Source organism: Scedosporium apiospermum, assembly GCF_000732125.1.
Source record: "Scedosporium apiospermum strain IHEM 14462 chromosome Unknown SEQ_SAPIO_0099, whole genome shotgun sequence".
Lineage (NCBI taxonomy): Eukaryota > Fungi > Ascomycota > Sordariomycetes > Microascales > Microascaceae > Scedosporium > Scedosporium apiospermum.
The window spans coordinates 1417742-1433094 of record NW_015971800.1 but is presented as its reverse complement, the minus strand read 5'-3'; the positions used below and the strand labels follow the sequence as shown (position 1 = coordinate 1433094).

At 52.0% G+C, this 15353-nt stretch overlaps 3 protein-coding genes and 1 pseudogene across 3 annotated transcripts; 1 reads left to right on the top strand and 3 right to left on the bottom strand.

The window, feature by feature from the left end:
- Positions 1–947: 947 nt before the first annotated feature.
- On the bottom strand, positions 948–4596 carry SAPIO_CDS5839 (PHD-finger domain-containing protein; the record flags this gene model as incomplete). Its single annotated transcript, XM_016788082.1, has 3 exons — positions 948–2010; positions 2076–3106; positions 3163–4596. The coding sequence occupies 3 exons, from the start codon at positions 4594–4596 to the stop codon at positions 948–950; spliced, it is 3528 nt and encodes a 1175-aa protein (XP_016642398.1).
- Positions 4597–5603: 1007 nt separating this feature from the next.
- Positions 5604–6935, bottom strand: SAPIO_CDS5838 (actin; the record flags this gene model as incomplete). Its single annotated transcript, XM_016788081.1, has 4 exons — positions 5604–5843; positions 5911–6698; positions 6766–6821; positions 6904–6935. The coding sequence occupies 4 exons, from the start codon at positions 6933–6935 to the stop codon at positions 5604–5606; spliced, it is 1116 nt and encodes a 371-aa protein (XP_016642397.1).
- A 1740-nt stretch (positions 6936–8675) lies between these two features.
- SAPIO_CDS5837 lies at positions 8676–10001 on the top strand (annotated as a pseudogene; the record flags this gene model as incomplete).
- Positions 10002–11454: 1453 nt separating this feature from the next.
- On the bottom strand, positions 11455–14171 carry SAPIO_CDS5836 (Leucine Rich Repeat domain-containing protein; the record flags this gene model as incomplete). Its single annotated transcript, XM_016788080.1, has 2 exons — positions 11455–14064; positions 14139–14171. 2 exons carry the CDS (start codon positions 14169–14171, stop codon positions 11455–11457), a joined length of 2643 nt encoding a protein of 880 aa, XP_016642396.1.
- Between the last annotated feature and the right edge of the window lie 1182 nt (positions 14172–15353).

Below are 15353 nucleotides of genomic sequence, written 5' to 3'. Positions count from 1 at the left end.
TCAGCCCCAGGATAAATGATCGCAGGCAGCGGTGGACGCGAGGCAATATCGATTCTGCCGGACCTTTTAGCCTCACTCACGCCTGGTTGGTAAAGTATGCTACTTTTCTTCATACCGCTTCTCTGGTATCTCGTGTCTAAACTGCCCTCCTTGCGGAGCTGGAAGTGCGAGAAAGATGGGTTTTGTTAGAATTGTCCGGACGTCTCACGAGGCTAGAAAGGTTAACAGAGGACATGACATGCCCAGGCACGTACGGCAGCAGTCCCTCAGGCCAACACGTTGTCCCGATCACACTCGGAAGATACTTATAAAGTCACAAAAAAGCCGATGGGAACTTGACGACTTCGAGAGAAGCTCTGCTGTTCCTGTCTCCTTAAGCAATAGAATAAATACACACATTCCTTCCTCCCCTCCAGCCCTAGAATATTCCTCCGAAACGCCCTTTGTCCATCGCTTAATAAACGTATAGTAGAACTCGATCTCTCTAAAAAGGAGAATGAGGTCCAAAGTTAAAAGAAGAAGAAGTAGGTATCCGCCGCTCCTATTTCTTGGTAAACACGAGTAAACGGGAACGAGGCGAAATACAATAACATGAACAGAAAACCGAAACAACAGCTCTTGGGAGCTGAAAAAAGAGCACTGATTCAAAGAAAAGAACACGGGGAATCCATCTTGCCATATGGGTACACACATAGGGGAAGCCTTCTTTCGCTATATCAGTGAAGGGAGGAGAGGAAAAAAAAAAACCGTCTTGGCCACCCTTAAAAATGACAAGATTAAGAAGAGAAAGAAACCAATCGAGAAACAGAATTAGGGGGTAACGACCCAAAAAATCATCCATAGACCCCGCACGCCTGCGCTTCACCTAAAGGTACGGAAAAGAAAGGAATAAAAAAGGGTAAAGGACGTAATAGGAAGAGGAATAAGGGTGCCGCGAGACGGGGAGGCTACCGCTTTCGAGTCGATGCTCGTGTTCGTTTTCTGATAGGACTAGCTTGGGTCTTGGGTAGAGAAACTACTTTGCCGGGTGCCGCCAGCGCGGTGGGCGATGCTGTGATTGTGTCGGCTTCAATATCAATGGCTAGCTCAGTAAGCTCGTCATCATCAATATCAGTCAACTCCTCACTAGGGCTACGTGTTTCTTCGGTCGGCTCTTCCGGGTCCGGTTCCGTGGCGCTGGTGCCCATCACATCGAATTGCTTGAAATACCAGGGCACCCCGCCTTCAGTCAAGGGGTCTGTAGGCTCCTTCCCTAGACTATCGGTCGATTGGGGAGGCGTGGGCGGCGTTGCTTGAGCGGGCTTGGGCATGGCGACGTAACCGTTCATAGCAGGCGGGGTGTCAGACTCGTCGATTCCGCAGGTCTCCTTGTGGCTTGTTGCCTTTTGGCTTTGAGGAGATGGAACAGTGATCTGAGCGACCGCCGCATCCTTATCATCGGATCCGGGTTCGCCTTTGCCCTTTATATCCTCGGATGTATCCATGACACTTGGATCGTCGTCTAGAGTCGCCTTGTCTGCCTGTGGGCTAGATGGCCGGCTAGCAACGGTGATTTGAGAAACGGGCGCATCAACCATGACCACATCCTGGCTGTCCTCGGTATCGTTGAGAGGTGCTCCGGAAACAGTAATAGACGGTTGTTGCAATTCAACGCACGCCTCAAGCATGGCATCGAGTTCCTTGGCCAAGCCGTCGAGAGGTTTTGAAGTGACGCTAGACTCGGTCTGCAAGGCCGTCTCCAGTTGAGGCTGAACAGCCTTGAGGATGCGCTTACCAAGCCTCTTGCGATCCCTAGCATCATTGTATGTCTGTTTTGACGGAGGACCATTGACGGGATTCGGTGCCTGCTCTGGGATGTTTGAGGGCGGGGCCGCGTTAGGCTCGGTGTTAATTCCTTCGCGAACAACGTCACAGAGATCGCGCGCAAAATCGAGAGTGGTTGTATAAAACCGCTCGTTGACTTTGGCCTGGAGCTTCGTGAGACCTTTCTTGAAGATATTTTTGTCCAGCCTGTATCAAGGCATCAGTCAGTATATGGCACCATTATAAAAGTCACAAATTTGGTGTTGACTTACGCCAAAGCCTTCTCAACAACGGCAACGAGAAGGGTAGCAACCGGGAAATAACAAGTGTCAACAAACTCTTGTTCGAGCTCGGAAGCATCCAGCTTCTCCGACTCCCTCTGGACAATGTCTTCGGAAAGACTCTTGAGTTGCTCCAGGTCTTTGAGTAGAGTTTCGGCAAACTGGACTCGTCTCGCCAATCGAGCCTTGCCGCCAGGACCCATGGCGGCAAAGTTGCGTCTCGTCAGCTCAACAGAAGAGAAAGTCTCCATCTGCAATTGGAGGCGCTTCAACAGCGCCGCCCCTCGCCTTGACTCTCGCTTCAAGGTCCAGAATTTGCAAGCCTCAGCTACAAACTCCTTCCGTTTCCTAATTGTGAAGCGCTGAAGTGACGTCTCAACGGTGTCGAAGACGGCCTGGGGAATAATGGGTGCACCGGAAGGCAGTTTCCAAACAGGTTTTGCGGGCTGGCTCTTCTTTTTGTCTCCAGCAGCGCCCGCTAACTTGGCTCCCGTTATCTGGGACTCATCAGGCGGATGCTCCGTGATAGCATGGCGATGAGTAGCAGCAATGGCATTTGCAGCGGCTTGGCTATCCGCCCAGACCAGGCCCTTCATGTTCTTCTTATAGAACTTTTTGGCTTGCCTCGTGGACTGCACGACCGAGTGCTCTGCAGCGTAATCGGGGGGACAGTGTTTGTCGCAGAATGCTTTGATAACCATGCTGCCATCCAGCACCGCGAGAGCACCATGGCTGTTCTTCATCTTGAGGTATAATCTCGCCCTCCGAGCGCAGGTAACGTGGAATGCTTGGTAGCACGACTTGTTTCCACACTGAATGCAGGCACCCATCTTTTGGCTGCAGATGTAGCATGTGAGCTTCCATCGCGTCTTGGGCACCTTTTCAACTTCCATGACGGGTTCCATAAAAGTATGGTTCCCAAGAGAAACCTCCGGTATCCACATAGCGCACAGCAGATGTGCCCATTTCGATGAGTTTGTTTGCTTGAAAGCGCCATCTGTGTTGGGACAGAAGATACATGTCTACACACACCAAGTTAGTAGTCAATCCAAAAAGAGAGAAAGGGGGGAAGACATACCGGAACGCCGCGCCCGATAAGCTGGCACTTCCTACAGAGCCACTGACCCTCGGGAATGAACGGCACACCATAACATTCCTGATGGACAGCCAGGTCGCATCCATCGCAAAAGACAATGGCATTTGTATTCTCACAATCTCCATCGTCGCAAATAGCACACCTGCTATCCTGATCCTCGCCGGCCAACGGCTCGCCATTAACGGCAGCTGCCGAGCTAGATCGAGGCCGATGTGTCTGTGGAGGTTTCGGGTTGGGTTTGGGTATGCGCTTTTCAAGAGCGTGCCATTCCTTCTCGATCTTAGTGATGGTAATTTCAAACACTTCTCTTGTGATAGGCTCGAGTTCGTTCCTTCGACGTTCGGCATTGAGTGCTTCCAGCCACATGTCGTCTTGCTCGTCCATGTCATACTCGACACGGCCTAGCACGCCTCCCATAGACTGGGCTACTTCACTGCGGCCCGGCTTTGTAGAAGAGGTGGTCTGGTCTGCCTCATCATCGACGATAGAACCACCAGCCTTAATGAGACGATTCTCGGGCTGGATGAACACGTCGCTCTCTTGATAGCCGATGTTCATCATAGACTTGTCAACGTAGCGTGCTTGACCGAACTTCTTGCTTTCGAATAGAAGAATGCGGTCTGTCTTGCGAAACTGCGGTCGCTTAAGATCTAGCCGCTCTTTCGGAGTTTGGTTGTATATAGGTAGAACGGCAGGTGTTTTGGGTATGCCTAGTCCTTCGGCCACCCGCGCAGCATAGAAGGCTAAGGGGTCGCGAGGGGGGCGGCCTACTCGGCGCTTTGGAGTGGTACCCGGTACGAGACCTAGAGAAGCTGCTAGTTGACGATCCAGGTCTAGGTTGATACCGTTCATTGTCAAAGGCGGCGTCGACGTTGTCAACGGGGTAGAAGGGTCCTTTGGGGCAGGTGAGGAGTGCACATTAGAGGTGCCATCCACCTCTTCCGAACTGAACACCATGAATGTGGCGTCGATATCAAGGTTGGGGTGGAACTCCTCCCAACCGCGCTCTTCGCGGGGTTTGTACCCCTCACTCTGGACCACTGCAGCTACTACAGCTGCCGTGGAGCTATATCGCATATCTTCAATATTCGCGGGGTTTGATGTCGATCGGTTTCTGGTACTGCGCTCTCTCTTCGGATACGGCGTCTGCGTTGCGCCGGTTCTCGCGCTCGTGACCCTGGGCCTTGCGGGCGATCGCTTTGGAGCAGGTGTCTCATAGTCATCCGCATCGACAAACCTACCTCCCCCACCTGCGCCCCCTGGTATGTATCGGCGCTTCTTAGGGGGAGGTTCAGTCGCCGCAGCGACGGCATTTGCGCCGAGGCGAGAGGTGTCAAGGGTACTTGCGGTGCCTGGAGGACGGCCCCGGCGCCTACCCGTGGGTGTACGACGAGGCGTTGGCGTCTTTGGCGCCATCATGGACGCGCGCCGTATCGCCGGTGATCTTGGATGAGAAAAGTTCGCGACAGCGCACCTTGGAATGGGAAAGGTGGGGAAAGCGGCGCTGAATTAGGGGGTTGTTGGGGTTGCGGAAGTGGGTTGAATCACCGCGTCAGGAGGCGGCAACCAGACCCAGAACTGCTTTTTGATGGCGTAATATGCATCGATAAGGATTCGGGGATGGGGGTATCAGGATTATCTTCAAGAAAATTGAACGTTAGAGCGTTGAAAGAGCCATCAGGGCCAGCGGAATGCGCCAAATGGACGTTTGGGGGACTGTTTTTGCCAGGAGTCAGGACGCGTGAGGTTGAGGGCGCACGGACCTCGTCAGAGCCGCATGTGGCGGATTAATTAGTCATCCTATCAGGGGCCAAGTCTTCAGTATGCAGTTGTTGACAGCCGGTAATGCCTCCTATCAACAGGAAATTTACTTAGGACCGTTTTAGGAAACTTCCATTCAATAATCACACCACATCCCATATGGTGTAGTGGTTAGCATAATGCTCTCTCATCTAATGAGCGCAGCATAGACCCTGGTTCGATTCCTGGTATGGGAGATGCTAAAACATCGATTTCTTTTTTGGGGTCTTGCGACCTTTGACCCTTTCTTTCCTTTTTTTTTTTTTTTTTTTTTTTTTTTTTTTTTTTCCCGTCTTTTTCGGCCTTTTGTAGGATATTATTTTCTTCCCTTTTCATTTCAAAGTTGATAAGTTATTGATTATTCATGTATTGAGGTATGTACTCTGTTTGTACTTACCTGGTATCTGGTTTTGAGGCAGACTGCTCCTTCACAATCCAGTCATTTGATATCTCTGTGTTCTAATGACTACAAGAAAGGGACGACTGCGGACACACGAATTCGGAAGCTACGAGTTGAGGAAATCAAATGTGGTTGCAAAATAACTAGGAATGCTGAGCTCATGGAATGTAGCGAGGCCCAACCACATGGGCAAGCTATATCAACTACCTCTCATTCGTGGACCCTAGAACCCAGCGCCAAACCTCTGCTGAACAATAGACGAGCCAACTTCGGCGTATTGCTCTTTCGAAACCGCAATCTCGGAGAAGGCGGGCATACGACCTATGAGAGTTCCACCCACCCAGACGGAGTACTTTCGGTTGGGCTGTGAGATGACAGAAACCGCCGTCTGCGGTGGCGCGAGAGATGTGATCTCGGTCTGAAGCCGCTGTGCCAATCCAGGTAACATAGAATTTCCACCAGTCTGCCGGTTGTTGTTAGTCTATCACCACATTTCTCGGGCACAGAACTTTCCAAGGGAAGGTACTTACAAGGATGATCTGGCCGTACAATCTTCTTCGAAGATCATCGTCCGTCTTTTGGACACAGTCATTGATGGCTACCTGAAGGCTCTTGGCCTGAGGAGAATCAGAGAGGCTCGGGTCGAAAAGAGTTTCAGCGGCAAGGAAGCGCTCTCTGCCGATCTTGATCGTCCGACCATCTGGCAGCTGATAAGACTTCTCATCACCACCGCCCTGCACGTCTTTATTCACAGACACCTCGCAGAGCCTTTCTTTTATATCAGCCAGCACATCTGCAGCCATCTCTGGATGGGATGGAAGGCCATGACCTTTGAGAAGCTTGGCAAGAGAGTTTGTCACAGTGGTGCCAGAAAGCGGTGTGGTGATGGCCGCGTAGCCAAGACAAGCTCCTTGCCAGACCCAGGCGATGCGGGTTTCCTCGTGGCCCGAGTCGACGATGATCCCCTGACTACGGCCCGCACCGTAAGCGGCGAGGATGGCCTGGCTGGAAATGTAGAAAGCCGGAACGTCGAAGGTCTCGAAAAACACTTCCATCATCTTCTTTCGATTCGATATGTCGTAAAGGCTATTAGAAGTATTTTGCTTGCTATACTCTACCTCGTTGAGAGGCTGAGTGAGGATAGCAGGGTGGGCATCCGGAGACACTTGGAGCTCGCTGTACATGTGGTGCCACACCTTTTCCATCTGAGTCCAGTCGGTAATTCGTCCTCCACCACGTATCGGGCGGTTTAAGATGCCGCCCCTTCCTTTGGCGACATATCCCACTGGGAAGTCTGGCTCGCCCCCTATGATTGATGCTGGGGGAGAAGTCAGCAGTTATTCTGAATAGTTTATTTGATACGGGCCGCTCTAGAGAAGGCATACGAAAGACTACACTTGGTATATCCTCCTGCGCAAAACCGGCTTTGATGGTATCGGTTCTGAACACACGGGTTTTGTCCAGTCAGCTCGGGGAATGCTTCCGGCGGCACTTTCGCATGGCTGCGCAATCGAAGGACATACCCATTATCAATGATTATAGCAGGAGCACTCATGTCTATAGCATATTAAAAAAAATTTAAGTCAGAAAAAAATGATATTTTCTTTCATGTCACGAGGTAAATCTTCCGCGCCCGAAACGGACGTGTCGTTGCAATCAACGCCGGCGATGAGTTCCGCGATGCATGGAGGGGTTGCGATGAGGTAACCAACAACTGCTGTGCGAGGACTAACACGTACCTACTGTTTCGATATCAATGGCAGCTTGGACCTTTAGAATGAATTTTTTTTTTGTAATAAGGAAAGGTTGAGAGTGAGAAAATCTCAAGGGAATGATGGAAGCGTGTTTCGGCTCAGGGTATCGACGACTTGCGGTGTAAATGCGAACTCGAGAAACACCCCGAGGACGTTTATATTGTAATTCTATATAGATAGAGTCTCTTGATCCGGGCTTGCATTACGCCGAGATCGAAGACGGAATCTCGAATCACCCAACTAAACTAGGATATGCAAAGCCACACTCCGCCCAATTAGCACGTTATCACGGCGTAACATCGTCCCCGGATTATGACACCGAGTTATGACGAACGACAGAATTCCGGAACTTGGTGTGCCGATCATCTCTTCTTCGCCATTTGCAAGGCGCAGCCAGAGAACTAGACATGCTGCCTGCATTGGCCTAACTAGATGCGCTCATATTTAATCCATTGCGCCGAGGCACATGCGGTCCTCTCTACTGTCTTCCATGGCATGCTGCAAAGGTAAAGGTAAAACAACACAAACCAGACCACTCTCTTCGAGATGCTCTGCCAATTGTGCTCGAAGATTCCGCTTGACATCTTCCTCCCCACAAGAGGATGCGGCCACTCCTACCACGGCGGAACTGCCTGGCTCGGATCTATCCGCCACTCCGGGCTTGAGAATGTCGAAAAGTCGGGTGCGGCGGGGTGTGTGATGTGTCGCCTGATCGTGCAGGCTCTAGAGACGGATAAGACTGTAGAGAGCATCCCCCGCCATGACCGTCCAAACGAAACTTATGTTGCGCTGAGGGTTGCCGGTGAGGGGTTGCTCCGAATCACTGAGCAGACGGACTGGTTTACTGTGAGGACGGGGAACTTGTACTGGTTCAATGAGGGCATGGGACAGGGTCGATTGCCTGGTGAGTGGTCTATGGTTCCGCCGTTTATATGTGTTTGTATGTGTACGGCATATACATGGAAAGGTTGATCATGTCCGAGTGAGCTTATTGCTTGTTGGTTCTTCGCAGAACATTCGGTCCATGGAAGTCCGTCCTCCCCGGGTGTGTTCAGCCTAGCTCGATCCTGGATAGAAACCTGTCGTCGGGAACACAAGGCGTGCAATGTCCGTCGAGTTCCCGACAGTCTACCCACAAGGTTGATAGACATCGGCCTAGCCTCTTCCGAAGAACGCATCAGACCGCATTTGATAGATACAAAGGACTATCTAAGTGAAGGCGTCCACGACTATGTCGCTCTCAGTCATTGTTGGGGCACGACATCCGGGACTCAGGTTCCGAAAACCCTCAAGGCAGATTTGATTCAAAGGACAGACAGTATCAAATGGGACGAGATGACGAAGACATTCCAGGATGCTTTTATGATCACTCGGGGACTCGGATTGCGATATGTGTGGATAGATTCACTCTGCATCATCCAGGATGTTGAAGAGGATTTCCTGATCGAGTGCGCAAAGATGGGTTTGGTCTACGCTAATGCGTATTGCACTCTAGCGGTCTGTTTTCGTACATCTTGAAGTATGCCATTGGCGGACTAACAATGCTGAAGGCATCGGACTCCTCGAACGGCGACGGCGGTTGCTTCATTCCCCGAGATAAAAGCACGATTGGGGGCACCACCGTTCTCTGCCAGAATAATTTCACAGAAATCGGGCCCAAAAACCTCATGTCTCCCGAGTTTGGCCGATTCCCAAACAACCCTGCCAGCTCTAATATAAAGGTCTACCAAGACTACGGGCCATTCCTCGACGCTATCAAGGGTTCCCTCAGCGCAAGAGGCTGGACACTCCAGGAACGAGAACTCTCCCCACGGATATTGCATTACACGAAGGACCAAGTCCTCTGGGAATGCCGAGAGTGCATTGCTTCAGAAGTGAGACCAGACATGGAGTCCAAGGACAAGAGCCATCTGAAAAGGGATCATACCCACTCGGCAAGGGACAGCTCTCAGGACTACTCTGTGTCTGAGTCTTCAAACTGTAGTCACAGCGCCCAACCCACCGAGGCCGCAGCCGAGTGGAGAATCCTCGATGACACCTCCTCAGCCGGCATAAATGGCGCTACTCTCCAGAAATGGTACGCCCTCGTGGAGGCATACTCCCGACGCCAACTCACGGTCAAGCGGGACAAACTCCCCGCCATCTCCGGTATCGCCGCCGAGGTTGCCCACAGCAGGCCGGCCGACACGTATGTAGCTGGCCTCTGGAAAAGAGACTTGATGCACGGCCTAGCATGGTATCCCGACCCCGTCCTAAGACGGCGCGTGCAAAAAGGCCAATGGCCGCCTGCAAAACCAGATGAAGGTATCCCCTCTTGGAGCTGGGCAGCCTTCGATGGTCCGATTACGCATTATGGACAGCAGATGCTCAAGACGCAGAAGAAAATGGGCGGGCGAAGCGGCATGGCGGAGTTGATGTTGCTAGCCCTACCCCCAATCGGGCGGGTTCTTGGCGTGCAGACTCAGCTAGCCGGTTTGGATCCGTTCGGTCGGGTCTCCGGTGGGAAGCTGTGGTTTTCTGGATGGGCTATTGAGGTGTCTGTATCCGAAGAGCAGTTCGAAGCAGACTTTCGCGGGTCCGCGTTTAGGGCAAAGTGTTATCGACTCGCGGATTCTTTTAAGAACCCGCCAACGTTGCGCATATATTTCGATGCGGACCCGGAAGACTTGCCGTCCACCACGGTCGTCTGTCTTCAGCTGGGCAGCGGCAAAAGCGTGAGGCAGACCGGGGGCGATGTGGGATTAGTTCTGATATTAGAAGAGAGCTCCAAGGATGTGGTATATCGCCGCGTGGGAATGTTTGATGTTGAGAGTGCGGATAGGAAGTGGAAGACCCTGAGGGCGGAAAGGACGGTTTGCATAGAATAATCTGTGCGCCCTGCTTCGGTCGACTCTGCTCGGCCAGCATGTCGATATTCTGATAATGGTCGTGATGTCTTCTGAGACACTACTACTGCAGCGTGTCATAGACTTACATGGACAGAGTGAGTTTTCCACACTTTGATCTCATCTGCCGATGAGCACACAGGTGACTTGGTCGGGTTTCGATCAGATGTCCCCGAGGTTTCGGCAGGAGAGAAAGGCCTAGACTACACAACCCGTCTTGAGACTCTCCTACACTTCGCCTTCTAGGAACTAGTCCATGCTATCCTATCACACATAACAAGCCAGTAGACGCTGTCACGATTAAGCACGAGGTTACATATCTTAAAAACTGTCCCAAAACCAAGTGATATATTAGAGAACGCAAGCCATAAACTAGCTTGCATCACAGAGCTCCAAACAACCTGCAGAAAAACATCGACGTGAAACAGAAACCAGGAATGAAACAATTGACACACGGGGCAGAAACCAGAGAAACACACAAACTTTTGCTCTTCCACGGAAAACAAAGACAGGAAACAAGGAACCGGAGAAGGGACAAAATCCACCGTCACCCCTCGAAAACCAAGCAGTAGGTATCCATTCATCCTCCAGGATGCTGGCCTCCCCCTGGAAGGATCCCTCATAAACGCCGAAAGAAAAGTCACACTCTCGCAAAAGCACAGAAAGGCCATGGAGAGCCGTTGAACCGTAAAGGCAAACCATGATGTTAGCCTCAAGAAAAATAGAAAAGGGGGAGAGAAAAGTGGCGAAATAGAACAGTTTTTGGTTTGCCTAGTTAATCACCCATCCATTGCAGGGCTCTTCCCGGCCCCCTCCCAGAAGAAGAGAAAAAAAAAAACAAGGTGAAAAAGAGGTCTACCAAAGAGGAAGAAAAGATGCAACCGAATCCTTCTCTATAGGAAATAATCCCATGATGCCGATGCCATGATGCACAACTGCCCTTTCTTTCCTTCACCCTCACATAGAGAGTTTCTTCAACCAAAAACCATGGTTTGAACCAAAACAAAAACTGAATAGTGTCAAACACTATCTCATGGGGAGATCCGAGAGGGGAGTAGAACAAATGCATCAAAAAAGAAGCTCTTGACTCATGAGCAGAAATGATATGCTGAGTTCCAAAAGTCCCAAACGCCTGGTACGCGCTATGCTCCGTTGATCCCAAAATAAAATCACAATGAAGTTAATGAGGTGACTATAAAAAGACAGGGTTGAAATAAAGACTTGTGGCTGTGTGCGATAAACGCATCAACCACTTGAGACTTTACGTGCAGGCAAAAGGGCCGCAGCCTCAAGAACGACAGAAAATGCTTTGGCGCACCAAGGACGGGTATCACAAGGGTATCATGTGTCCTGGGCGCCAGAAGAGATGAGTGTCGAGCCGACGGACACAATCAGGGGCTCGAGTGGGAGATATGGTGTGGGTATGTTAGTTTCGTTAGCCCAGACTGCGTCCGCTGTGAATGGCTGGAGGTGGGGGAGGGGCCATTGAATGATGATGATGATGTAGGTTATGCGGATGATGATGGCTATCCATCACCGAGGCGGTAGTGCTGTGCAGAGAGGGATTGTACGCCTTGGCCGAGTAGTCGGGGGCCAACGTGCTGTCCCATGATTCTTCACTCAGAACACTGAGATAGCCGTTCCCAACTTTGTCTCGCAAAGCTTCGATTTTGCGACGATACATCTCGCCGCTATCCCATTCCCTCGGATCAGACCAGTTAGTCTGAACATTGGGAGTGACGGAATACGTCGGTGGGGGTTGAGAATCAACATCGGTGTTGATCCGCTGCACTTCACGGGGTGTAGTAGTGTTGCCGTTCGCTTCCTGAGGCTTGAGTGTAGGCGCAGAGAGTAGCTGCGTCGCCCCAATGGGGGAGTTATCTACCTCCGGTGCCCTGGACTCAGCAAGAATGCCACCCGCCGCAGCACTTTCAACCGGAGCCTTCTTAATAGCCACGCATTGTACAGTCTGCTGGGGATGTGCGATAACGGATGAAGGAGTGGGCTCCGAAACGGCCAGGTCGACAATTCGTCTCTTGGGAGCCTTGCGTCTCCGAGACGAGCCTACACTGACCTCACTAGAGACGATTTTAGATTTCGGGCGCTCTTTCCTCAATACATGAGGCTCCCGAGGGGCATCGTAAATGATTGCAGGTTTGCTCACATCGACGGCCGGGATCTCCGGAGGCGCCGGCTTGACAACGGGGACCGCTGCGGGGAGCGGCACGCGGTCAACCAACAGGCGCTTCTCAGAGTAACTCGGCCCTGTCCCGTCAATGATGATATCCTCGGTATATCCTGGCGTCTGGCGGAACAGATTGAAGATCGTCACGCGGTAATTCTTGTGGGTGCGTGTGAAGGGGTTTCCTTCCACCCAGATTTCGCGAATATCCGGAATGCCAGTCAGACGAGCAATCTCCGTGGGGTCGGTGAGGCGGTTCTCCCTCAAGTCTAACCTTTCCAAGGGGTACAGCTTCTCAATACCTGCAATGGATTGCAGCCGATTTCCCCGCAGGTTGAGCGCGGTAATAGCAGGCAGAGGGTTGCGGGTGAGAGAGTGCAACGAGTCGATCATGCAGTAGGAGAGGTTGAGAGAGCGCAACGCCGTGAGGGTGGCGAGGCTATCCGGAATCTGAGTGAATAGGTTGGACGACAGGTCAAGTGAGTGGAGAGTATTGGAGAGGGGTCCCAGGCTAGTGGCCGGGATCGAAGTCAACGAGTTGTCGGCCAGACTCAGGTGTCGCAAGAAACGCCACTTGGATGCAGGCAGGATTCCCATAGCCAAGAGGTTAGACGAGCTTCCTCGCATGTGATGGTGCCACGAGTCGCCAAGGCTCGAATGGGAACTGGTGGAACCTGACCGCTTCACTTTGTGGGAGCCTCGTACATGCGATGAGGCGTTTCGTGAGTTGGGGCGTCGCACAGGTGAGAAACTACGCGGCCTCGGGGACGGTGACGAAGGTGACTTTGCCTCCTCATCGGTATCTCCCTGCTCTTTTGGGGGGAGTTGACTTGCGTTCATCGAGTGGGCTTCATCGATGGCGCTCTCGCTAGCACTCATCGGGTTGACTCGGACGTTTCCAACAGACTTTCTCGGCTCGGGCGAAGCTGGAGCGGAGCTCGTCTTTTGTACGTCTTGTTGAGTGGGTATCCGCCGCGGGCTTGAATGGCCGGGGCAAGGATGGGTCGGTGAGGTCTGAGCCTTGGAGGTACGACGACGTCTTTTATCCATATCATCCAAGACGATGTCAATGAGGATATCGGCCGGGTCCTCTAAACTAGCCCGCTTTACAGTCAGTGACCTGAGCTGGTCGGCGAGCCGGTCCCAGCCAAAGAACTGCCGGAAGTCGACATCGCTGATCTCTAGGGCTTGGAGATTCTTGAAAGCGTAAAGCGGCACAGCCGAATCGAAGGGGAATTCCTCGTAGCCTCGTATTAGCGGCGCACGCCAGTCGGGGGCAAGTCGAAGGCAAGGAATCTTGGTGAAGGCTGAGTAGAGGTACTTCATATCCACTTGTAGCGCCGCCTTCTGCCTCTCCTGCCGGGCGGCGGATATGCTAGCCCCAATGCCCAAGCTCGACCACAAGGCAGACATGCCGGACATTACGCTCCTGACACTAGACACGGAGCGTATGGAGCCAACATCTGAGCCACGCCTCTTAAGTCTCTGTGAGCTGCTTAAGAAAGAGACGTAGTTGGCAGAAGCCCTAGTATCATGCAGGTTTTCCAGGCGAATCTTCATCGAGCCGACATCGATACCGAGTTCCTCAAATCGGGAGAGTAGGTAGAAAAGGTGGTGTGGGGTGAGGGAGAGCTTGGTCGACTTTATTGTCTGAGAAGTCAGATTGAAAGCGCCGAAGGACAAAGCGGCGGCGAGGGCGCTAGATGTGGAGGAGGATGTGGAAGGCCGCTCGGGTACGGTGGGTGAGGAGGGAATGGAGACCGAGCCGACGCTATGGGATGGTCCATGGCGGGCCGGTTGTCGCCGAAACTGCAAGGCATTCGCCAGAGCCTTTTCGTGCGTTCGCACGAAGTTGGCAAGGTGCTGTCAAGAAGTAGGATTAGCGAGAACTGCGGAAAGAACTTCGAAGTCAGAAATAGAATGAATGAAAAGCGTACCTTGATAAACAACTCCCCGTCTTCGGAATTCATGGTTTGGTTTAAAGGGATTGGCTCATCGGGGGCGTGAACTCTATAAACGGGATATGGGGTATATGTCGGTCGGACGGGAGTCGGAAATGAGCCGTTCGAGGGGGGATCAGGCCGTATAATAAAGTACCGGAGGCGAGCTCTTGTGCCGGGCGGAATTCGGGAGGTTCAACGGCCGCGGCGGGTATCAGATGATAAAGATGATCAAGGAACAACCCTGTGGAACGCAACCACGTCAGCATTGGAAGAGAATACTTGTTTAAGTTAATCAAAGTTGAGGCAAGAGACAAAGGCGAGGCACGAAGAGTTAGTGCAACACGACCACGCGAGGGTGCTCATTGCAGACCGGCCCACCATGGGCCAGTTCCTGCGTGGGCTCCACGAACAGTCGGCAGATACAAGATCATCTAACGCCCGAAGGATGCTAGAGATCCTTCTTTGGAAAACGACTGGATGACAGTTTTTGAACGAGGCTCGTCGCACAACCTCGACGTGCTACAAAGAGAGGGGAAGGGCTAACATGAAAGGGGTCTGGAAAGCAGCAGGAAGGGCAAGTGTGTCGAAAATATGACTGCTGGTACCAGTCTTTCGTGGCTTGAGGGTTTTATGGCTCGTAGAAGCAGCGGGTAGAAGAAGAGGTTGCGCGAGATGGCCCAGTCGTTGTAATGATCCGAAGGCGATAGAACAAAAGCGTGCGATGGGGCGGATGGGAAGAGAGTTGAAAAAAAAAAAATACAAGCCGGGCTGCGGTCATACGCCGTGTCGCCTTGTTTGGCTTTTTTCCATGTCATCCAACCAGGCAACAGGGATATAATCTCCACATTCTCGAATCTCTACTTTTTTTTCTTCTTTTTCATAGCCTCTCTCAGACGGAGCAAGAGGGTGGAGCAAGAGGCACAGGAAGGGGAAGAAAAAATTCAGACGAGACATGGCATGTGGGAGGCAAAGCAGGCAGAAGGACGCAATAGACACGATGGAGATTCGTTCAACAACGCAGGCGAGGTAGCGACGAGGACCGACACGAAGGTAAATGAGCGAGATGGGGGTATCGTGGAACTTACCTCGACTTCACGGCCGGATGTGAGGCTGGTTGCCGAAGAAAAACAACAAATGGAGGACAAGGACGAACGCGGCCGACCGGGGAGGGAGAGGAAAGACAACAGAATGGACTCCCCAAGATGAAAA